Source organism: Trachypithecus francoisi, unplaced genomic scaffold (genome assembly GCF_009764315.1).
Source record: "Trachypithecus francoisi isolate TF-2019V2 unplaced genomic scaffold, Tfra_2.0 Lachesis_group19, whole genome shotgun sequence".
NCBI lineage: Eukaryota > Metazoa > Chordata > Mammalia > Primates > Cercopithecidae > Trachypithecus > Trachypithecus francoisi.
In genome coordinates, this window is record NW_022681464.1 from 47,122,808 (window position 1) to 47,147,857 (window position 25,050).

A 25,050-nucleotide genomic window follows, 5' to 3' on the forward strand; every position below is an offset into this window, starting at 1 on the left:
GGCTTGAGGGACCGAGGGGTGGGGCGAGTCATGATGAGCCGGGGCCTGGGCGGGGCTTGAGGGGCCAAGGGACAGTGTGGGGCTGGACGAGCCCGTGGGTGGGGCGGGGCTTAATGGGCAGGGGCGGTGCGGGGGCGTGGGCAGCACGCGCCGTGCGCTCCCGGGCTGCGAGGTCTGGCTGGGCTGCGGACCGCGCGCCGCTGCCGCTGCCGCCGCTACTGTCCTCTTCGGAGGCGCGGGCCCGACGGAAACCATGTTTGTGGCTCGCAGCATCGCGGCGGACCACAAGGATCTCATCCACGATGTCTCTTTCGACTTCCACGGGCGGCGGATGGCGACCTGCTCCAGTGATCAGAGCGTTAAGGTGCGCGCGTCGCTTGCGGGCGGGGCCGAGCCCGGAAGGAGGGGGAGTGGGTGGGAGGTGCGGGGAACAGGGCTGTGTCTTGGTTTCAGTGACGCCGCGGGAAGCTGTGGGGTGGCGGGCGAGCGCTGGCTGGACCGGGCGGAAGCCCTCCCCGCCCGCTTATTGTGGGGTCACGGCGGCCTCGCGGGCCGCGCTCCCGTGCGCCTGCGCAGCTGGTGCCACGTGCGCGCTCCCGCCCGCAGGGGACGCCGGGCTTTCGCGCGGGCAGCGCGGCGGTGGCTGCGAGCGGGAAACCAGGGGCGTCCCGCCGTCCGCCTGGGCGTGGTGTGTCTTGCCCGCGCTGTTCACCCGAGGACCTGCAGTGGGACCTGGTGGGAGACTCTGCCTGGCTGGCGCTGTGTCGAGTTCTGTGCTCCCCCGGTGTTCACTTCCTAGGGCACATGGTTTTCTCCCTGGGTTCAGAGCAGAAGCTCATTTTGTTACGCCAAGGAAGAGAAATACAAACCATTTACATCCAATGACTTCTCTGCTTGCTGCCCAGGAATCGGAGGGTTTATTTCTTGAAGTTCCTGTAAAAGTCTGTAGACACTTCCGACAAGCAGAATTTCTTTTTTTTTTTTGGAGACAGAGTCACTGTCACCCAGGCTAGAGTGCAGGGGCACGATATCGGCTCACTGCAACCTCCGCCTCCCGGGTTCAAGCGATTATCCTGCCTCAGCATCCCAAGTAGCTGGGATTACAGGTGCGCGCACCACGCCCGGCTAATTTTTTGTTTGTATTTTTTAGTAGAGACGGGGTTTCACCATGTTAACCAGGATGGTTAGTAGAGATGGTGTTTCACCATGTGGGCCAGGCTTGTCTTGAACTCCTGACCTCGTGATCCGCCCGCCTCGTCCTCCCAAAGTGCTGAGATTACAGGCATGAGCCACTGGGCCCAGCCGACAAGCAGAATTTCTAATGTGGGGATGCTATATGGGATTTAGGAACCACCCAGATGTGTTGCAGGATGAATGAAAGCTGGAGTGCGGCTTATTTTGGTTCTCGACAACTCCAGAGTCACTGAAAATCTTAAGGACAGTTTTTCCTTTTTCACATTCGAGTTTGATACCAGTGATCTCTCAAAGATACACTTTTTATAAGTAGTGTTGCAGTTCTTAAAAGATGTAGTTTCTTTTTTTAAAACAACTTTATTTTTGTTGTAATAAACTACGTTAACCTTTTTCAAGTGTAGAATTCAGTGACATTGAGCACAGCATTCACGTTGCTGTGCAGCGTCACCACTGCTCCTCTCCAGAACCTTCTCATCATCCTAACCTGAAACTGTACCGAGAGCACCCTGTTCCCTCCAGCTCACCCTGTGGTAACCTGTTTTCTACTACTTTCTATTAATTTGCATATTCTAGGTACCTCAGATAAATAGAATCATAGAATATTCCCCACCCCCCCCTTTTTTTTTTTTTTTTGAGATGCTGGCCCTGTCGCCCAGGCTGGAGTGCAGTGGCCGGATCTCAGCTCACTGCAAGCTCCGCCTCCCGAGTTTTTTTACGCCATTCTCCTGCCTCAGCCTCCCGAGTTGCTGGGACTACAGGCGCCGCCACCTCACCCAGCTAGTTTTTTTGTATTTTTTAGTAGAAACGGGGTTTCACCGTGTTAACCAGGATGGTGTCGATCTCCTGACCTCGTGATCCGCCCGTCTCGGCCTCCCAAAGTGCTGGGATTACAGGCTTGAGCCACCGCGCCCGGCCTAGCCCTTTTATATTTGGTTTATTTCACTTAATTTTTTTTCTTTTTTTTTTTTTTTTTTTTTTTGAGACAGGGTCTGGCTCTGTCACCCAGACTGGAATACAGTGGTGTGATCTTGGCTTTTTGCAGCCTCAACATCCCAGGTTCAAGCCATCCTCCCACCTCAGCCTCCCCGGTAGTTGAGACTACAAATGCACGCCACTACACCTGCTTACAAATTTTTTTTTTGTAGAGGCAGGGTGTTGCTGTGTTGCCCAGGCTAGCCTCGAACCCCTGGGCTCAAGTGATCCTCTCACCTCAGTCTCCGAGAGTGCTGGGATTACAGGTGTGAGTCACCTTGCCCAGCCTGCTTATGTCCATTTATTCCAGAGTACTTTTTTTTTTTAAAGGAGGAGCCATGTATTTATTTGTATATATTTTTAAATGAGCAAGTAATATATTTTTCTTTTTAGAAAGTGAAAAAATTACAGGCTTATTGCTAATGTTTGTTAATATTTATTGATTTCCTCTGTTTTTCCTTTAACATTTTAAATTGCCATGGTAGTGTGTGTGTATGTACATATATGTCTTGTCAGAAAGTGTTGTACTGAAAATTTTCATTAGTTTAGCATTTTATGTATTTTGAATGATTTTCGTAGGCTAATTCCAGAAGAGAAATTAGTGGATATTTTAAAAACTGTTGAAGAGAATGGGGAAATTGCTGTTTTTCAGGTCGCACCACTTTATCCTGCCAGTGATAGGTGTGATTTCCTAGTGTTACTGCCTTCGTTACATTTTTAAGAGGTGAAATTGGCACCTGCTTACTGTGTAATCTATATTTTTTCTGGGTAATAAGGTTCAATTTTTTTGTCTTGAGATGGAGTCTTGCCATGTTGCCCAGGCTGGAGTGCAGTGGCTCTTCACGGGCGTGATCAAACTCCTGGGCTCAAGTAATCCCTCCTGCCTGAGCCTCGTGAGTAGCTGGGACTACAGGTGTGCACCACCATGCCTGGTTTCAATATTTTTGCTTTACCATTTGTTACATACACAGTTGAGCCTATTGTTTGTAGATTCTGTAGTTTTTGAATTTGTCTACTCTGCAGTTTACTTGTATCCCAAAAGTCACACTGCTTTTGCAGTCATTTGTGCCTGTGTGCGGAGTGGTGAAAAGTTGGAGTGTCAGGACAGACGTTTCCCATTGAGGTGAAACCAGGCAAGACTCTCTTTTGGCTCGTACTGTAAGCAGGTGTTTTTTGTGATCTATTTAGTGCAGTGACTTTTTTCATTATTTGTTCTTTCTATTGGTGATTTCGCTGTTTAAAATGGCCTCCAAGCGTAGTGCTGAAGTGCTGTCTAGTTTCTAAACACAGGAGGCGGTGATGTGCGTTAAAGAGATAGTACGTGTGTTAGAGAAGCTTCCTTCAGACATGAGTTACAGTGCTGTTGAGTGAGTTCAATATTGATGAATAAACAATATGTATTAAATAAGTTCTCTTTAAACAGAAACACACATTAAACAAGGTCATGTACTGACTGGTTGACAAAAATGTAGACCAGAGACTCACAGGAACCTAACCTCGTATTTCCCCTGGCAGCACTGTTTCTGTGGTGGAGGCGACGCTGTAGAAAATAACTACCTTGAATTAGGAGATTTGACTGTAACTAATTGTCTCTGTTATTTAGAGCTCAGCTTCCTGCATCCCTCAGTGCTTGGCCCAGTGCTTGACACATTCAAGGTTCTCAATATATATATATATATTTTTTGAGACAGGAGTCTCGCTCTGTTGCCCGGGCTGGAGTGCGGTGGCGTGATCTCAGCTCACTGCAACCTCCGCTTCCGGGGTTCAAGCGATTATCTTGCCTCAGTCTCTCTAGTAGCTGGGATTACAGGCATGGGGCACCACGCCTGGCTAATTTTTGTATTTGTAGTAGAGACAGGGTTTCACCACGTTGTCTAGGCTGGTCTCAGACTCCTGACTTCGTTTGCCTTGGTCTCCCAAAGTGCTGGGATTACAGGCGTGAGCCATCGCACCCGGCCTCCCAATAAATATTTAATTGAATGAATATTTACTTGCTGGTTGTATTCTTTTGTGAATTATATGTTCATCCCTTTGCTTGTACACTGATTCAGTCTTATAGTTTTTGTATCAATTTGTAGGAATTTTTGTATAACATATCTGCCTTTTATTTTGTAGGTCTGGGATAAAAGTGAAAGTGGTGATTGGCATTGTACTGCTAGCTGGAAGGTGAGTGTTTATTTTTACAGTTATTAAAAATACAGAAATATTTACTGTTTATTTCATAGTTATCAATGAATTGTTTTGAGAAGATGATAAAATTAATATAGTAGTTCTTTTCCTGGAGAGACATTTTACTGTTTTTCTAACAAGTGTGTTTCTCAGAATTTGAGAGTAAGAAAATCTGTAATCATGTAGCATTCTAACATAATTATCTTAGTAATTCAGAATATTCCTTTTTCCTTTACGTATTTTAATAGTTGTAATGTAACTGGCCGGGCGCGGTGGCTCAAGCCTGTAATCCCAGCACTTTGGGAGGCCGAGACGGGCGGATCACGAGGTCAGGAGATCGAGACCATCCTGGCTAACACGGTGAAACCCTGTCTCTACTAAAAATACAAAAAACTAGCTGGGCGAGGTGGCGGGCGCCTGTAGTCCCAGCTACTCGGGAGGCTGAGGCGGGAGAATGGCGTGAACCCGGGAGGCGGAGCTTGCAGTGAGCTGAGATCCGGCCACTGCACTCCAGCCTGGGTGACAGAGCAAGACTCCGTCTCAAAAAAAAAAAAAAAAAAATAGTTGTAATGTTACTTACATAGTTTTCGCTTTAAAAAAAAACCTTTACTCAAGTAGAAATTTTTTTCTTTTTTTGGGGGTGACAAAGTCTTGCTCTGTTGCCCAGGTAGGAGTGCAGTGGTGTTATCTTGGTTCACTGCAACCTCTGCCTGTTGGGTTCAAGTGATTCTCCTGCCTCAGCCTCCTGAGTAGCTGGGACTATAGGCGCACACCACGATGCCCGGCTAATTTTTGTGTTTTTAGTAGAGATGGGGTTTTGCCATGTTGGCCAGGCTGGTCTCAAGCTCCTGACCTCAGGTTATCCACCCTTGGCCTCCCAAAGTGCTGAGATTATAGGCGTGAGCTACCGTGCCCATCCAAGTAGAAATTTTCATACCTTAAAAGTCATCCATTTGAAATGTACAGTTCAGTGAGTTTTAGTCAACTTACAGAGTTGTGCAGTCATCATTGTGATCTGGTTTTAGAACATTTGTCTCAAACTCAGACATTTGCTTGTGGCCTATTCCCACTCCAAGCCCCAGGCAACCACTGATCCATTTTCTGTCTCCATGGGTTCCTCTCCCCTACCCTCCTCTGCCCTTTTCTTGAGCTGGAGTCTTGCTCTGTCGCCCAGGTCGAAGTGCAGTGATGTGATCTCGGCTCGCTGCAACCTCGGCCTCCTGGGTTCAAGCAATTCTCCTGCCTCAGCCTCCTGAATAGCTGGGAATACAGGCACCTGCCACCACGCTTGGCTAATTTTTGTATTTTTAGTAGAGACAGGGTTTCACCATGTTGACCAGGCTGGTCTCGAATTTCTGACCTCAAGTGATCTGCCCGCCTTGGCCTCCCAAAGTGCTGGGATTACAGGTGTGAGCCACCACGCCCGGCCTGGTTTATCCTTTCTAGAAATGTCATGGAAATGGAATTTTGAAATACATAGTCCTTTGTGTCTAGTCACTTTCCTTTTGCATGTTTTGAGGTTCATCCATATTGTGTCATGTGTCAGTTTGTTCCTTTGATACTGAGTAGTCAGTTGTATATATATTGCCATGTTTTGTCTGTCTGTTCACCAGTTGATGGACATTTGAGTTGTTTCTAGTTTTTGGCTATTACAAGTAATATTAAGAACGTGCCATGTAAGTCTGTGGACATATATTTTCATTTCTTTTGGATAGGTGCCTAGGAGTGGAATTGATGGGTTATATATACTTAGCTTTCTAAGGAACTGCCGAACTCTTCCAAAGTGACTGTGTCCACCAGCCGTGTGTGAGGTTCCAGTTTCTCTACATCCTCACCTGCACTTGATGATACTTGTCTTTTTTATTATAGACATTTTAGTTGTTGAGAAGTGACCACAAAATCATTGCATTTTATTTGTATTTCCTTAATACCTCATGTTGATTATTTTTTCATATGCTTATTTGCCATGCATGTATCTTCTTTTGTGAAAGTTCTATCCAAACTCCCTCCCTCCTTTGAGGTGAGATTCACATATCATAAAATTAATGCTTTTAAAGTAAACAATTAATTGGCTTTTACTTAATTTACAGTGTTGTGCAGCTATCACCTCTTTCTAGTTCTAAAATATTTTTATCATTCCAAAAGGAAACCTCTATCTCTTGCTTGTAAGCCTAACATATTTCATATGTACTTTTCTATATCTAAAGGCTTTTTATTAACAGCCAATAAAAATACCATTTTACTTAACTAATGGATATTTAAGTTTCCATTTTATTGTCATGAGCATCTTTGTGCAAACCTTATTCTTTAGATTGCATTTTACTGTAAATCTAATAAAACTTACCTGCCTTAATGTGCATTTTTAACTTTATAGCCCTGTATAAGTAAGAATTAAAGATGGTACAGAAAACACTGGACAAAACAAGGTTAAAAAATAAGGGTGCAAAATGTACCTTTAATTGGTGACATTACCATGTTGAAGTTATTGGTTAAACTATTTTTATGTTGTTGAATGTAAAAAATGTTAGCTATAGAGTGAAACACATTTTCTGCATGTTGTTTGTTATTATACAGTATTTTCCCTGAGAAGCACCTGAGAATTATTTTGATGGTGACATTCTTTAAGATCTTTATATCCCTTCTCTAATCCCCTCCACTCCCACCCCTTGCCAACATGAGGGGTGTAAGGATTTGGGCTTCCCCATATATACTCTTCATACAGTAGTCTATTATCAATAGACTATATTGTCAGTTAAAATCATTTAAGCATTTTATGGCTACAATTTCTATATATTATTAGACACCCAGGCTGGAGTGCAGTGGCGCAATCTGGGCTCACTGCAGCCTCAACCTTCCAGGCTGAAGTGATCCTCCCACCTCAGCCTCCCAAGCAGCTGGGACCACAAGTGCTGCACACCACCACGCCTGACTAATTTTCTGTAGAGATGGGGTTTTGCCATATTGCCCAGACTGGTCTCGAACCCCTGGGATCAAGCAGTCTGCCCACCTCAGCCCCTCAAAGTGCTGGGAATACAGGCATGAGCCACGATGCCTGGTTGAAGCAAATTTTTAAAAAAAATATTTTTTTCATTGAGCTATAATTTACATATCATAATGTGCACCCATTTAAAGTGTACAATTTAGTGATTTTAAGTATATTCATTAAATTCACCACCACTTCTAATTTCAGAACATTGTTTGCCACCTCTAAAGGAAACCCAGCACTCATTTAGCCATCACTTCATGTTCACTCAGCTCCCAGCCCCTGGTAACCACTCATCTACTTTCCGTCTCTGTGGATTTTGGAGCAAATAAATCTAATGTTATTTATTTTATTAGATGGGTATTTTCTGTAGAAAGAATTTACAAGTAAAATGGTGGACTTGTAGAATCTTTGTTTTACAAAGGTTGGTTACGCTCAACTCTGAAGCATCTCTCCACCTGTCAGCACTGGAAGTAGTCAACTTTATCTGGCTAGATTTTTGTTTTATTAGTAAAATGTCAAAAGAACTGAACTCCAGAAGCGCTGTAATCCTAAATATAGAATGTCTTCTAAAGGTTAAAACATTCCGGATTTAACTTTTTATTTACGTGTTATGTTGATAAGTTTTCTCCTCTTATAGAAGTAAAACTATATTCTGTTTCCTCACATAAAACCAGTGTTTATGAAATATAAATAAACTAAGTTTTTAGGAAAAAAAGGAGCCCTGGAATAATGAATATCTGTTCTGTTCTTTTTCTTTTGGATTCCCCAGACACATAGTGGATCTGTATGGCGTGTGACATGGGCCCATCCTGAATTTGGACAGGTTTTGGCTTCCTGTTCTTTTGACCGAACAGCTGCTGTGTGGGAGGAAATAGTAGGAGAATCAAATGATAAACTGCGAGGACAGAGCCACTGGGTGAGACATTTGTTAGTATTCTGGGGACTGGGAAGACGTGAGCAGCCAAGGAACGTTAGTCTCAAGGCTACCTCAGATAATTGGTAAATTATCACCACTCCCTCTATTTTTACCAGTTTTAAAGTTCTTTCTTCCATGTTTTTTTCTTTCTTGTTTATTTCATTTTAACTTGGGTCTGAAGCAATACTTAGGAGCATCATTGCATTGCTTATAACTTTTATGATGAATCCAGAATATCTGCATTGTATTTGAGTAGACCTATTAGTGTATTTTATGATGGTCGTATATGATTTTTAAGTATTCTGGTTCACTGCAGTCTCAAACTCCTGGCCCCACCTCAGCTTCCTGAGTTGCCGAGATTATAGGTGTGAGCCACTGTGCCTAACTCTAAAATTCTTTTTGTTTTTTAACCTTAAACTCTTAAGGGTTAATTCAATTCTTTTTTTTTTTTTTTTTTTGAGACGGAATCTCATTCTGTCGCGCAGGCTGGAGTGCAGTGGTGCGGTCTCGGCTCATTGCAAGCTCTGACTCTCGGGTTCACGCCATTCTCCTGCCTCAGCCTCTCGAGTAGCTGGGACTACAGGTGCCCACCACCATGCCCGGCTAATTTTTTGTATTTTTTTTTTTTTTTGAGACGGAGTCTTGCTCTGCCACCCAGGCTGGAGTGCAGTGGCCGGATCTCAGCTCACTGCAAGCTCCGCCTCCCGGGTTTACGCCATTCTCCTGCCTCAGCCTCCCGAGTAGCTGGGACTACAGGCGCCCGCCTCGTCGCCCGGCTAGTTTTTTGTATTTTTAAGTAGAGACACGGTTTCACCGTATTAGCCAGGATGGTCTCGATCTCCTGACCTCGTGATCCGCCCGTCTCGGCCTCCCAAAGTGCTGGGATTACAGGCTTGAGCCACCGCGCCCGGCTATTTTTTGTATTTTTAGTAGAGACGGGGTTTCACCGTGTTAGCCAGGATGGTCTTGATCTCCTGACCTCATGATCTGCCCTCCTCGGCCTCCGGTCAAGGGTTAATAAAATTCTTTAAAAATTGTTTCCTCTGTTTTGTGGTTACTTTTGTTTTCTTAGAAAATATACTCTCCTCGGCCGGATGCAGTGGCTCACGCCTATAATCCCAGCACTTTAGGAGGCCGAGGTGGGCGGATCACCTGAGGTCAGGAGTTTGTGACCAGCCTGACCAACATGGAGAAACCCCGTCTCTACTAAAAATACAAAACTTAGCTGGGCATGGTGGCTCATGCCTGTAATTCCAGCTACGCAGGAGGCTGAGGCAGGAGAATCGCTTGAACCCAGGGGGCAGAGGTTGCCGTGAGCTGAGATCGTGCCGTTGTACTCCAGCCTGGGCAATAAGAGTAAAACTCCGTCTCAAAAAAAAAAAAAGAAAATATCCTCTCCTCATGCCTGTAATCTCAGCACTTCGGGAGGCCAAGGCGGGTGGATCACCTGAGCTCAGGAGTTTGAGACCAGCCTGACCAACATGGTAAAACCCCTTCTTTACTAAAAATACAAAAATTACAAAAATTAGCCAGGCATGGTAGCAGGTACCTGTAATCCCAGCTACTCTCGGGGCCGAGGCAGGAGAATCATTTGAACCCAGGAGACAGAGGTTGCAGTGAGCCAAGATCGCTTCATTGCACTCCAGCCTGGGGGACAACAGCGAGACTTCATCTCAAAAAAAAAACACTCTCCCTTATCTGCCTCTGTTTTTATCGCTGTCTTTGCCTGACTGGATGTTTGATTTTGGGCAAGAACATAATATAATCTGTGTGCTGTTGAAGTTCTTCATCTATAAAGTGGAAACATTGAATTAGATTATATGTAAGACTCTCTAGCATTTTCATATGAAGGTATTATCATCTGCAGGTTTTTCCCCCCCTTTTATGATTTGTTTTTTGTAATAGATAATCATGGACATGGTATAACTTTCAAAAGAAACAAAAGGAAGTATGTAGTGGGAGTGTCCTGCTGTTACCCCTCACCTGCCCTCCCTAGTGCATGATACTACATTAGACCAGTCGCAGCTCATTGCCTTCTCAACCTCCTGGGCCTAAGCGATCCTCCCACCTTAGCCCCCCAGGTAGCTGGGACCACAGGCGTGCGCCACAGGCTAATTTTTTTATTTTGTAGAGATGGGGTTTCACCATGTTGCCCAGGCTGGTCTTGAACTCCTGGACTCAAGCAGTCCTTCCACCCAGGCCTCCCAAAGTGCTGTGATTATAGGCGTGAGCCACTATGTGGGCCATGATGCAGTTTTTTATTGTGGTAAAATATGTATAATGTAATATGCCTCAGTTTAGCTATTTTTTTTTTTTCCCCCCACACAGAGTGTTGCTCTGTTGCTCAGGCTGGAGTACAATGGTGGGATCCCGGCTCACTGCATTCTCCGCCTCTGGGGTTCAAGTGATTCTCCTGCTTCAGTCTCCTGAGTAGCTGGGACTACAGGCATGTGCCAACATGCCCGGCTAATTTTTTTGTGTTTTTAGAAGAGACAGCGTTTTACCACGTTGGTCAGGCTGGTCACGAACTCCTGACCTTAAATGATCCGCCCGCCTTGGCCTCCCGAAGTGCTGGGATTATAGGCGTGAGCCACGGTGCCCGGTCCATTTTAACTATTTGTAAGTGGTATAGTTCAGTAGAATTAATTATGTTCACAGTGCTGTGTACCCATCAGTTATCTATACCCAAAATTGTTCATCATTGCCAACATAAACTCCGTATTGTTAAAGAATGCCTCCCCCTTCCTCCTCCCTCTACCCCCATTCAACTCTCTGTCTATCAGTTTGACTAGGTACTGCATATAAGTGGAATCACAGTATTTGTCCATTTGTGACTGGCTTGTTTCACTAAGTAAAATGTTTTCAAGGTCTGTCCATATTGTAGCATATGTTAACTTTATTCCTTTTTATGGCTGGGTAATATTCCATTGTGTGTGCATACCACATTTTGTTTATCCGTTCATTTGTAGACGGACCCTTGGGTGGTTTCCACTTCATGGCTATCGTGAATACTGTGAGCATTGTTGTACAGATGAATGTTTGAGACCGTGCTTTCGATTATTTTGGATATACACCTAGGAGTACAATTGCTGGCTCATATGGTAGTTCTGTGTTTCACGTTTTTAGGAACTGTCCGACTTTTCCACAACAGCTACACCATTTTACATTCCTACCAGCAATGCTCAAGGGTTCCAGTTTTTCCAGATCTTCATTACCACTTGTTATTGTGCTTTTTATTGTAGCCATCCTAGTGACCGTGTTGTGAAGTGATATCTCCATTGTGGTTCTGATTTGCATTTCTCCAAGAATTACTGATGTTGACCATATTTTCATGTACTCATTGACCAACTGTATGTCTTCCTTGGAAAAATACTATTCATATCCTTTGCCCATTTTTTAAAATTGGGTTTTCTGTTGTTGTAGGAGTTCTTTATATGTTCTAGATATTAATCCCTTATCTGGTGTAGGTTGAGTATTCCTTATCCATAATGCTAGGATTCAGAAATGTTTTGGATTTCAGATTTTGGAATATTTGCATTTATACTTACCAGTTAAGCATTTGCCTACTTATTTATTTACTTAATAGAGTTGCCCAGGCTGGTCTTGAATTCCTGGGTTCAAGCGATCCTCCACCTTGGCCCCTCCAGAGTGCTGGGATTACAGGTGTGAGCCACCATGCCCGACCCCAGTTAAGCATTCTAAATCCAAAACTTTGAAATTCAGAATGCTTCAATGAGCTTTTTTTCTGAGCATCATGCCAGTGCTCAAAAAGTTCTGGATTTTGGAGCATTTCAGATTTCAGATTTTTGGGTTTCATATGCACAATCTGTAAATGATTTACAAACACTTTCTCCCATTCTGTGGGTTGCCTTTTTCACTCTTGATGATTTTCTTTGATGCACAAAATTTAAAAATTTTGAAGTCTAGTTTATCTATTTTTTTCTTGTGTTTCCCATGCTTTTGGTGTTATATCCAGGAAAGCATTGCCAAATCCAGTGTCAGGAAGACTTTCCCCAGTGTTTTCTTCTAAGATTGTTACAGAATCCTCAATTCAGGCTTGTATCCCCAGTGCGGAGCTGAGACCAAATACTGAGTCACCGGTACTTGGAGATAGAGAAAGGTTTATTCGATTTGGCTAAAGCAAGAAGGTGGGAGGGCAAGATCTCTTAAATCCATCTAAACAAAAGGAAGCAGTGGGTAGTTTTTTTTTTTTTTTTTTTTTTTTTTTTTTTTGAGACGGAGTCTCACTCTGTCGCCCAGGCTGGAGTGCAGTGGCCGGATCTCAGCTCACTGCAAGCTCCGCCTCCCGGGTTTACGCCATTCTCTCGCCTCAGCCTCCCGAGTAGCTGGACTACAGGCGCCCGCCATCTCGCCGGCTAATTTTTTGTATTTTTTTAGTAGAGACGGGGTTTCACCGTGTTAGCCAGGATGGTCTCGATCTCCTGACCTCATGATCCGCCCGTCTCGGCCTCCCAAAGTGCTGGGATTACAGGCTTGAGCCACCGCGCCCGGCCTGCAGTGGGTAGTTTTTAATGTGACTAGAGAGTAAGGGAGGGGGAGTTCCACAGAATCTAGTGGAAAAGTCTGTGTTTTTTAAGTCTCAGGTAACGCCTTGAGCAACCAGACATCTGGTTGTTAGCAGCTGGTAACAGTGTCCCTAAAGCCATTCATTTCTTCTGGCAACATTTTTCTTTACGTGACCCTGAAGTTATCTCTTCCTGCTTGACAAAGAAAAGCAGTACATCAACAGTTTACCATTATATTGTTTGCAACAAGGAATATTTAGCAAAAAGTGAGTGATTAACATGTGCAAGCAAGCAACGGCCTGATAAAAATTATTTATTTCAGTCATTAAAAAAATGCTAGGGTGCTGAAATCTAGTTTTCCCAGCACCATTTATTGAAAAGACCATTCTTTCCCCTGTTAAATGGTCTTGACACCTTTGTTGAAAATTAATTGGCTATATATATGGAGGATTGCTTTCTGGGCTCTCTTGTGGACCACTGGTTTGTATGTCTCCTTGTCCTAATAGCGCACTGTTTTAATTCCGGTAACTTTGTAGCTTGTGTGGCTATTCAGACTGTTTTACAGCTCTTCTAGGGGGAGGAGTATGTCTGATTGTCTTTGCACTAGGGCTTCCCTAAGCCAAACAGCTGCTTATGGGGAGGAAAGAATAGAAATTTATAGACTTATAAAGGATTTTTTTGGCGTTAAGTCAGAGGTGTGTCAGTTCAGTATACTATAGGTTGGACTTGGGAGTGGTGGCATAAGAAGGACTTTTCTTCGAACTTCAAGATACTTACTTGTATTTAGTTTAGTCACCTTTCATTAATATATTAGCAGTGGCAAATCCATTTGTGTGCAGCAACCTTATTTCTTGCCTCCTCAGAAGAAAGAATTCCACCTAGGGGCATAAGGCAGAGTAAGAGACTAAGGTAAGTTTTAGAGCCAGAGTGGAAGTTTGTTAAAAATTTTTACAGCAGAAATGAAAGGAAATAAAATACACTTGGAAGAGGACCAAGTGGGTGACTTGAGAGAGTCAATGCGAGGTTTGACCTGTTGTAACTGAGCGAGTGGTGGACAAACGTCACACTGTGAGACTAATTCAGGAGTCCTTTTATTGCTGGTGACCGAGACGGCTAGCGCTCAAAATTCTCTCGGCCCCGAAGAAGGGGCTAGATTTCTTTTTATACCATGGTCTAAATAGGGGAGGGGGAGTTTAGCTGAAGCATTTTTTACAGAAGCAGAACAGGCGAAAAGTTAAAAAATTAATTGGTTGCAGAAGCAGTTACAGAAAAATAAACAGTTCCAGGCGCAGGGACTCAAAACTATCACAGAGAGATACATGCAGGGGCTTTAGGTACCATCCACCAAGCGCATCCCCAGGAGCTGCTGATTCAGCTTGCCTCAGTATCTTATCAGCAAGTGCATTCCTGGACGTCAGCTTGCACTGGTTACGCCTTTAAGGGGGGAGGTAAGGTGAGCTGCAAGTGAAGGCACTAAAATGGAGTCTGTCCGGCTCTCTCAGCTAAGAGAGACAATCAGGTTAAAACAGACCTTTGACTTGGCTTGTTAGACGTCGGCGTGCTTCCCGGGGGTTGCGTCTCTTCTCTGATTCCTCCCTTGGGGTGGGCAGTCTGCGTGTGCAGTGGCCCACTCGTGCTTGGGAGGGGCTGCGTGTGCAGTGTGTTTACTGAAGTTGTGCAGATGCTCGCTTGAGGCGGTCTTCCCTTAACAGAATGTTCCTAGAAGGTCATAGATCAGCCGAGTGCCGCCATTTGGCCTCATAGTGCCCATGCGCAAGCCCGCTCGTCCCCCTCCTGAGGTCTTGCCAGGCGCTGCTGATCGCCAGTTTTCGGTGTGTGTGTCTGTGGGGAGACTGCCTTTCGCGGGCGCTGGCTGCAGCCAATGATTAGTTCAGAGAGAAAGTTTAACAACTGCCTGCCCGTCACCTGATGGTTGCTTGATGTTCCTGGTGGGGTGGGGTCCTCTGCTGCCCTGCTCGTGTCTGACTACCTACTGTAACAAATGCATTGATTTTCTCCACATCTGTGTTTATATTATTCAGTGGTGTCTGTAGACAAAAGTTTGCTAAGGTATGATCTTTGAAGTTTATGTAATATCATCCTTTTAATATTGAGACTCTTGTTTTTTGAGACGGAGTCTCCCTCTGTTGCCCAGGCTGGAGTGCAGTGGTGCGATCTCTGCTCACTGCAAGCTCCACCCCCTGGGTTCAGGCCATTCTCCTGCCTCAGCCTCGCAAGTAGCTGGGACCACGGGAGCCCACCACCACGCCCGGCCAATTTTTTTGTATTTTTAGTAGCGACGGGGTTTCACAGTGTTGGTGAGGATGGTCTCGATCTCCTCACCTTGTGATCCGCCCGCCTCGGCCTTCCAAAGTGCTGGGATTACAGGCGTGAGCCACCGCGCCTGGCCAATATTGAGACTCTTTAAGAAGCATTTTGGTAACCATAGACAGTAATCTGTTGATTTCTAAACTTTATTGACTTTTTTTTTTTGAGACAGAGTCTCACTCTGTCACCCAGGCTGGTGAGTGGCATGATCTCGGCTCACTGCAGCCTCCGACTACCACATTCAAGCTATTCTACTGCCTTAGCCTCCCTAGTAGCTGGGATTGCAGGCGCCTGCCACCAGGTCTGGCTAATTTGTATATTTTTAGTAGAGATGGGGTTTCACCATGTTGGCCAGGTAGGTCTTGAGCTCCTGACCTCAAGTGATCACCCACCTTAGCCTCCCAAAGTGCTGGGATTACAGGCGTGAGCCACCGCACCTGGGCTTATTGATGTTTGTAGTAAGGTTTCATCTTATCTGTGTGCCAGAAGGTAACTTTTAAATGTGATGTTGGAATTTTACAGTGATCACAGAGCTTGCTTTCTACCATTCTTTTGGTCTCTGTTAAATGCCTTCACTTAAAAGTGCATGGTAGCTGCGTGCAGTGGCTCACACCTGTAATCCTAGCAACTTGGGAGGCTAAGGTGTGAGGATCGCTTGAGGCCAGGAGTTGGAGACCCATCTGTGCAACATAGTGAGACCCCCATCTCTAAAAAAATAAGAAAAACTAGCTGGGCGTGGTGGCAGGTGCCTGTCATCCCAGCTACTGGGAAGGCTGAGGCAAAAGGATCACTTGAGCCATGATCATGGTGCTGTATTCCAGCCTGGGTGACAGAGCAAGACCCTGTCCTTAAGAAAAAAGAAAAAAGAAAGAATAATAGTGGTTCAACTGGGATTAACAGAAAATTACTCTTGAGAGAAGAAATTGCATGCCTTCCTTAGTGTTTTTATTTATTTATTTTTTTGTTTGTTTTTTGAGACAGGGTCTTGCTCTGTCACCCAGGCTGGAGTACAGTGGTGCGATCTTGGCTCATTGCACCTTCTGCCCCACTGGCTCAAGCAGTCCACCCCCCTCAGCCTCCCAAATAGTGGGGGCCACAGGCGTGCACCACCACACCTGGCTTTTTTTTTTTTTTTTAATTTTTAGTAGAGATGGTGTCTTGCCATGTTGCCCAGGCTGGTCTTGAACTCCTGAGCTTAAGCAATCTGCCTGCCTCGGTTTCCCAAAGTTTTGGGATTACAGGTGTGAGCCATCATGCTCAACTCATTTGCTGTTAAAGGATCTAATGCCTGCAGCATGCTTTATATGACAAAACTACTTGTCTGCAAATTCTAACGTTTTCTGTTTTTTGTGACCAGTCTGCTTAAGAGAGATTACTTATATAATAAAGGTAGGCTTTTGGAGGTAGACTTTTTTTTTTCATTAAAGGGAGTAACTAATTATAGCTCGCTAATTTGTTAGTGATTCCCAGCCATGTATGTGGTATTTTGCCATGTACTTGTAGGAAATTGTGGCCCAGACACATATCCAAGCTTGTGCACCTAGTGAATGACAGAGGAGTTTCCGTGTGAATCCAGAGTCTGTGTGTCTTTCCCACTCTACCATGCTTGCTTTTTGTATAGAATTTAAATTGTAAATTTTTTTTTTTTTAGGTTAAAAGGACAACTCTGGTGGATAGCAGAACATCTGTTACTGATGTGAAGTTTGCTCCCAAGCACATGGGTCTTATGTTAGCAACGTGTTCGGCAGATGGTATAGTAAGAATATATGAGGCACCCGATGTTATGAATCTCAGCCAGTGGTCTTTGCAGCATGAGATCTCATGTAAGCTAAGCTGTAGTTGTATTTCTTGGAACCCTTCAAGGTAAGTTTACATGTTAAACCTCTGATAACATCCTAGTAAAATAAACGAGTAATTTTTTTTTTTTTTTGTGAGACAGCTTCTAGCTCTGTCCCCCAGGCTGAAGTGCAGTGGCCGGATCTCAGCTCACTGCAAGCTCCGCCTCCCGGGTTCACGCCGTTCTCCTGCCTCAGCCTCCCGAGCAGCTGGGACTACAGGCGCCGGCCACCACGCCCGGCTAATTTTTTGTATTTTTAGTAGAGACGGGGTTTCACCCTGTTAGCCAGGATGGTCTCGATCTCCTGACCTTGTGATCTGCCCTCCTTGGCCTCCCAAAGTGCTGGGATTATAGGCGTGAGCCACCATGCCCAGCCCATAAACTAGTAATTTTTAAGGTAACAATTTGATAATTTATTCTCTCAAAAGTGCTTTTTCTCAAGATATATAGATTATATGTTCTCCGTTTTTCACCCAGGCATGTCACTTGTCCCTGTTTTCACTCAACAGAGGGAACCAGCATTGTCAATATGTTCATGTGAACCTTTTGGATGTTTTCTATGCATATACAAATAACTAATGAAGTCATATACACACATATATGCAAACACGCCCAGATGTTTACTAGTACAGGTAGACACAAAGCACACAGACATTGAAACCCATACATTTGATTGATTGGTTGATTGAGACGGTGTTGCTCAGTTGCCCAGGCTGGAGTGCAGTGGCACCATCTTGGCTCACTGCAGCCTCCACCTCCTAAGTTCAAGCAATTCTCCTGCCTTAGCCTCCCAAGTATCTAGAATTACAGGCATGCGCCACCACATCCGCCTAATTTTGCATTTTTAATAGAGACCATGTTTCACCATGTTGACCAGACTGGTCACCTCAGGTGATCTGCCTACCTCAGCCTCCAAGAGTGCTGGGATTACAGGCATGAGCCACTGCACCCAGCCAGAAACCCTCACATTTTCCTTCCTTGCAAGTAGCTTTTTTTCACTTAAACATACATTGTGGGCATTTTTCCATATATTAATATATTTAGTTCTACCTCATTTCTTTTTAACTGCCATATAGAGCATGATTGCATGTACATTACCATAGTTGCTTTTTATTAAACTATTTTTAAACAATTACAAGAATCACTTGGTAAAGAAAAGAATTGAAATAATCTATGAGAATACAGAAAGAAAGGTAAAGTTCTTTTACCCCCTAAAAACAAATGCTGTTATTAGTTCTGTTTTCAGACTTTAATTCTGGTAGTCACTAGTATATTTTTAAAGGATTTACTTATACCTCTGGTTCTTGCTATGTTATCTTTTTTTCTTTTAATTTTTATTCTGCTATTTTTCCACATGTTCTTGCTATGTTATCATTAAACAATATCCAAACTGATAGGAAAGATGAATAGAGCACATTTATACAACTTTCCACATCCCAAGGTATGACTTGATAGATATCTTATTTGTGGTGATGTTGATAGTTGAGTTATGTTGGTAATTATTATAATTTCAAATAATATATATCTCTATACATATTTATCAATTTTTAGACTATTTACTCCCCCCCTTTTTTTTTTTTTTTGTTTCTTGAGACGTAGTCTTGCCTTGTTGCCCAGGCTGGAGTGCAGTGGCGTGATCTCTACTCACTGCAACCTCCACCTTCTGGGTTTAAGCGAGTCTCCTGTGTCAGCCTTCCAAGTAGCTGGGATTACAGGCGCCCGCCACCACACCCAGCTAGTTTTTTTTATATTTTTGGTAGGGATGGGGTTTCTCCATGTTAGTCAGGCAGGTCTTGAACTCCTGACCTCAGGTGATCTGCCCACCTTGGCCTCCCAAAGTGCTGGGATTACAAGCGTGAGCCACTGTGCCCAGCGTCCACTCTCTTAAAAAAAGAGGAAATCAGTTTAGTTTGCTTCCCCCTCTATTGCCCCTTCCATTTCCTCATCCTTTTTTTTTTTTTTTCCTTTTATTTGAGGCGGAGTCTCGCTCTGTCACCCAGGCTGGAGTGCAATGGCGTGATCTCAGCTCACTGCAACCTCCCGGGTTCAAGTGATTCCCCTGCCTCAGCCTCCTGAGTAGCTGGGATTACAGGCACCTGCCACCATGCCCAGCTAACTTTTTGCATTTTTAGTAGAGAGAGGGTTTCACGGTATTATCCAGGATGGTCTTGATCTCCTGACCTTGTGATCGGCCTGCCTCGGCCTCCCAAAGTGCTGGGATTACAGGCGTGAGCCACCCAGTCCATTTCCTAATTCTTGTATTGCTTGTATACTGGCAAGATTTGTAATATTTACATTCTGTAAATATTTAACACATATGTATAAGTATTTTGTCTTTTGACTACAAATTGATTCTAAAAATTAAGTAGCAGCCAGCTTTACAATCTAGATTATGTAAGTATTCATTTAGATGCCAATATCTGTTTCATGAAAGCTTTGTTGTTCCTGTAGCATAAGCTGGTATTACCTTATGATGAGTGCTCTGTTTTCTTTCTTGATTTCTTTTACTTCTGGTTTATACTTAGCGGTCACAAATTTTCTGTCACATGTTGTCTTTAGATTTTTTTTTTTCATTCAAGCAGTCTTCTTCGCCTGGCCTCCCAAAGTGCTGAAATTACAGGCATGAGCCACTGCACTTAGCCAGTCCTACTTGACACTCAGTGGTCCCTTTAAAAATGAATGTTTTTGTCTCAAATTGGGGATATCTTATGATCCTTTAATAATTTCTTTTTATTCTCTTGTCTCTATTCTGTCTTTCTGGCACTCCTATTTGATTATTCCAGGATTTACTCTCCATTTAAAAAAAATTGTTTGGAGATTTAGTACTCCATCTCCCAGAGCTCCACTTTGTTCTCCAGGTATACATTTTATCCCATCATTGAATTTTTGTGTGAATGGCAATCATTTTTAATTGTTCAGACTTTCTTTTTCTCTGATTACTTCTTTTTTATACCAGTCAGTTTTTGTTACATGTATTACACTATTTCCCTGCGGTTCCTAGTTAGGATTTTTTAAAATTTGCATTTGTTTGCTGAATTACAGTCAATTATCATTTGCCCTGGCTATGTTCTATAACGTTGCCATGAACACTGAATTAGCTAATACTGGATACTGAATTGCTCCTAGGGGAAATACAGGCTTTCCACAAGTCTCTCACTACATTTCTGTCAACTGATCAGTATATAACCTTTTTGTGTGTCTTTCTTTTTTTTTTTTTTTTTTTGTTGAGACGGAGTCTCGCTCTGTCACCCGGGCTGGAGTGCGGTGGCCGGATCTCAGCTCACTGCAAGCTCCGCCTCCCGGGTTCACGCCATTCTCCTGCCTCAGCCTCCCGAGTAGCTGGGACTACAGGCGCTCGCCACCTCACCCGGCTAGTTTTTCGTATTTTTTTTAGTAGAGACGGGGTTTCACCATGTTAGCCAGGATGGTCTCGATCTCCTGACCTCGTGATCCACCCGTCTCGGCCTCCCAAAGTGCTGGGATTACAGGCTTGAGCCACCGCTCCCGGCCGTGTCTTTCTTTTTAAAGGTAACTTATATGTTGTTGATTCATTAACATGGAACTCACAGCCAACAACACAAACTACTCAGGCCTGAACAAGGCATTTTGAATATACATATTTTCTCCATAAAGCGCATCCCGGCCTTCCTATGTTTAGGAACACTAGACAGCGCTTCAGCAGCATCCACGGGATTTTAAACTGTGAAATCACTTTTGAATAGCACAAAAATGTGAAAAACGTGAGGTGAACTGACTAGACTGTGAAAAGGACATTCGTTTACCAGTGAGAGCCACAGGAGGAAGGCATCTGCTGGGAGACTGTGCATCAGGCAACTGGATTTTTTTGCAGAGCTGCTTTGTACCTGCCAATCAATGACCATGAAAGCCTGGGCCGGGCACGGTGGCTCACGCCTGTAAGCCTAGCACTTTGGGAGGCCGAGGTGGGCGGATCACTTCAAGTCAGGAGTTTGAGACCAGCCTGGCCAACATGGCAAAACACTGTTTCTACTAAAAATTCAAAAATTAGCTGGGCGTAGTGGTGTGCGCCAGTAATCCCAGCTACTCAGGAGGCTGAGGCAGGAGAATTGCTTGAACCCTGGAGGTGAAGGTTGCAATGAGATCGTGCCACTGTACTCCAGCCTGGGCAACAGAGTGTGACTCTGTCTCAACAAAGAGAAAAAAACAATAATAAAGCCTGAGAGAATTGGGTTTTATGGTTACAAATAAATTTTAGGCCAGTTTACAAATGCAGAATCTCTAAATAGTGAGGATTGGCTATATGTGTTTTCTCAAAGATCGGTCCTTTTCATGTGCCTTGGTCTTTATCTTCTGCACTGCTTGTTTTTCTTTGGTGTCCGCTGGTCTTTGCTTGTTTGTATTTATGAGTGAGTGACTGTTACTGCTAGTGGAGAAAACTGGTATTGGCATTTTTCTCCTGCTGGGTGCTCTGTTGGGTTAACAGCTTACTCTCTCCACTAGGGAGGCTGACTGCATTTTGTGGAGGGCGTGGAGTGGGTCGGCAGGGTTTCCTAAGGATGTGTGAGCCAAGAGCAGGCCGGGGCACCCTCAAACTCGCAAAGCAAGAAAGATTTTCCATTGAGCACGACAAAGCATTTGAACGTATTTTCTTCTTCCCTGCCCCTTTCCCCGTTGGTTTTGGAGTACCCCTTTATTTCCAGCTCTTAACTTTTCTCTTTCAAGTTCTAATTGTCTCACTAAGACAGTGTTTTTTGACCAAATCACTCCATGATTGTCCATGACTCGTTTCTATTCTTTGCATTTATTAATTGGAGGTTAGATCTTCTGGAATTTTCTTTTTTTTTCTTTTTTTTTTTGAGATGGAGTCTCGCTCTGTCCCCAGGCTGGAGTGCAGTAGCATGATCTCAGCTCACTGCAAGCTTCACCTCCCAGGTTCACGCCATTCTCCTGGCTCAGCCTCCTGAGTAGCTGGGACCACAGGCACCTGCCACCACGCCTAGCTAATTTTTTTGTATTTTTAGTAGAGACGGGGTTTCACCGTGTTAGCCAGGATGGTCTCGATCTCCTGACTTTGTGATCCGCCTGTCTCGGCCTCCCGAAGTGCTGGGATTACAGGCGTGAGCCACCGCACCCGGCCAACCTTCTGCAATTTTCTACTTACTGATGGTGATATGGGCTCTTTTTTCCTTTGTATTTTCTTTCTCAGTCTGATCTGCTTCCTGACTTCCTGGAAGCCCTGCAAGTTTCTTGATTTCTAATGGCACTCTTTCTAGATTTCTAGCCCAGTATGATAATATTATTTCATCATTTCAGTGGGGTTTAGGAGGGAGGCAGAGATCCAGGTAATCTGTCTACACTATTCAGTCAGAAAGCTAGATGGTTTTTCTCACTGTTTAGCTGTGAATCATACTTAGAAAGTGGTTTAAATGTGAATATCTTATATCTGGTTGTACAATTGAGGTAATCCTCAATTCAAGTTGCTGTCTGGACATTTCATGACTGGATTTAAAAATATTTTTAAGGCCGGGCACGGTGGCTCACGCCTGTAATTCCAGCACTTTGGGAGGCTGAGGTGGGCAGATCACCTGAAGTTGGGAGTTGGAGACCAGTCTGTCCAACATGGAGAAAACCCCTCTCTACTAAAAATACAAAATTAGCTGGATTTGGTGCCACATGCCTGTAATGCTAGCTACTCAGGAGGCTAAGGCAGGAGAATCATTGAACCCGGGAGGTGGAAGTTGCGAAATCGCAACATTGCACTCCAGCCTGGGCAACAAAAGCAAAACTCTGTACCTCCACCCCCTGCCCCCACGCCAAAAAAAAAAAAAAAACACAACAAACAAAGAATTTTAAAAATCTTATATTTTTTAACTGGGTGTGGTGGTGCACGCCTGTAGTTTCAGCTACTTGGGAGAAGGATTGCTTGAGCCCAGGAGTTCAAGTCCAGCCTGGGCAACATAGTGAGACTCCAATCTCAATTAAAAAAAAAAAATCTTGGCCGGGCGTGGTGGCTTATGGCTGTAATTCCATCACTTTGGGAGGCCGAGGTGGGCAGATCACGAGGTCAGGAGATCGAGACCATCTTGGCCAATGTGGTGAAACCCCATCTCTACTAAAAATACAAAAATTAGCTGGGTGTGGTGGTGCGTGCCTGTAATCCCAGCCACTCAGGAGGCTGAGGCACGAGAATCGCTTGAACCCAGTAGACGGAGGTTGCAGTGAACCGAGATTGTGCCACTGCACTCCAGCCTGGTGACACAGCAAGACTCTGTCTCAAAAAAAAAAAAAAAAAAACCCACAAAACTTATGTTTTTAGTAATTTAGAATATGTTACTATAAATGTACTTTTGGTCCTCATTCACACTATTAATGTTATAAAAACAAAACTAAGTATTTGTAGAACACTGAAAAAGGAAGTTTGTGGCTGGGTGTGGTGGTTCACGCCTGTAATCCCAGCTACTCAGGAGGCTGAGGCAGGAGAATCACTTGAACCCAGGAGGTGGAGGTTGCAGTGATCAGAGATCTCGCCCCTGCACTCCAGCCTGGGTGACAGAGCGGTGCTCTGTCTCAAAAAAACAGGAAAAAAAAAAGCAGAAGGAAGTTTGTGAGATACAGAAATTTGCTGTGGAATTTACGTCTCTTTGAATGGCCAAAAATTATTATCAATAACTTAAAATTTTATTTTATTACTGTAGCATTTTGTAGTTTGCCTGGTAATTTTCTTAATTAGATAATTTGATCTAATTACCTGAAGCTTTAGTAATAAAGAACTAAAATTTTTTATCAGTTACCACATTTTGTTTTTAGCTTTAAGAGGTCAGTAGTTCACAATATCGAGGCTAAAGATTAAGCAAGGGTGCCAGGTTCACAGAGATATTAATCTGGATGAGGGAGGCAAAGGAAATTATATTAATTAGGCATAGAAATTAAAAAGTCGTTCGACTGTTAGTTCAGGAGGGCCATTCTTTCATTGCTGGTCTTTTGCTCTTTCAAAATGAGGTTGACCACAGATGAGTCTGGCGGGGGGGATGATGTGGGATCATGACTTCTGCAGGGGCAGTCTTTTCCACTTTTCCTGTGTCCATCTGGTGTTTTTTTTCTGAAAGAGGCTCTCACTCTTGCCCAGGCTAGAGTGCCATGACACGATCATAGCTCACTGCAGCCTCCAACTCCCGGGCTCAAACTCCAACTCCCGGGCTCCTAAGTAGCTGAGACAAAAGGCACACGCCACCACAACAGGCTAATTAAAAAACTTTTCTTTTGTAGAGGTAGGGTCTCATTATGTTGCCTAGGCTTTTCTGGCCTCAAGTGATCCTCTAGTTTCAGCCTCTCAAAATGCCAGGATTACAGGCATGAGCCACCCTGCCTGTTTCTTCTTTTTGTCAAAGCACTTAAAATCTTTTTGTCATGAAGTTAGTCACAGTAGGGTAACTTTTTGTTTCATCGTTAATGACCAAAAATTTCAGGAGGAAAAATTACTAAGACCTCTTAAGTATTTTTTAAAAATAAGTTGATTGCTTGAAAGCTTTCTTTCAGGCAAAGAGCTCCTTTCTATCTGAGCCGTAAGAACATACTAAACACAGTTCATAAGGATGGAATCCTCAGTTCCCATGTGTGCCATTCTAAGTGCACACACTTGCAGTGTGGCCATGTCAGCAGTGTGGCAGAGACCTACATGTCGCTAGTAGTGACAGACTGGCTGTAAGCTGGGTGACTGCTTGCCTGCCGTGTGTTCATTCTCTGAAGTATTTCTTTTGTTACCTAAAATGTTCTTTCTCTCCGTTTCTAGCTCTCGAGCTCATTCCCCCATGATCGCTGTAGGAAGTGATGACGGTAGCCCCAACGCAATGGCCAAGGTTCAGATTTTTGAATATAATGAAAACACCAGGTCAGTCCTGCTTTGGTTTTAATAATCGTTCAGCATTGCATTTCAGTTTTTTAAAATGTTATTTCTTTATTCGTTTACAAAATTATGTATCATTCGTCATATGTTTGCTGATTTACTATAATATACCAAGTTCTGTGCTAGGCTGTGATAGTACAGGCATGAGTGATAAAGAGGAGAAGGTAGACCAGCCTGGCCAATACATTGAAACCCCGGGTCTACTAAAAATACAAGCAATTAGCCGGGCGTGGTGGCAGG

The 25,050-nt window shown here is 44.0% G+C and overlaps 1 protein-coding gene across 2 annotated transcripts in view; it reads left to right on the forward strand.

Moving 5' to 3' along the window:
• Window positions 1-117: 117 nt before the first annotated feature.
• The window catches only part of SEH1L (SEH1 like nucleoporin), a 39,093-nt gene continuing 14,160 nt past the window's right edge, over window positions 118-25,050 (forward strand). The window contains exons 1-5 of one of the 2 annotated variants that reach the window (XM_033178413.1): window positions 118-364; window positions 4,282-4,332; window positions 8,091-8,237; window positions 16,743-16,954; window positions 24,697-24,795. In XM_033178413.1, the coding sequence (XP_033034304.1) occupies window positions 254-364; window positions 4,282-4,332; window positions 8,091-8,237; window positions 16,743-16,954; window positions 24,697-24,795 (620 nt within the window). In that variant the 5' untranslated portion in view covers window positions 118-253. The remainder of the gene's footprint in view (window positions 365-4,281; window positions 4,333-8,090; window positions 8,238-16,742; window positions 16,955-24,696; window positions 24,796-25,050) is intronic. The other variant, XM_033178414.1, reaches the window with a different exon arrangement.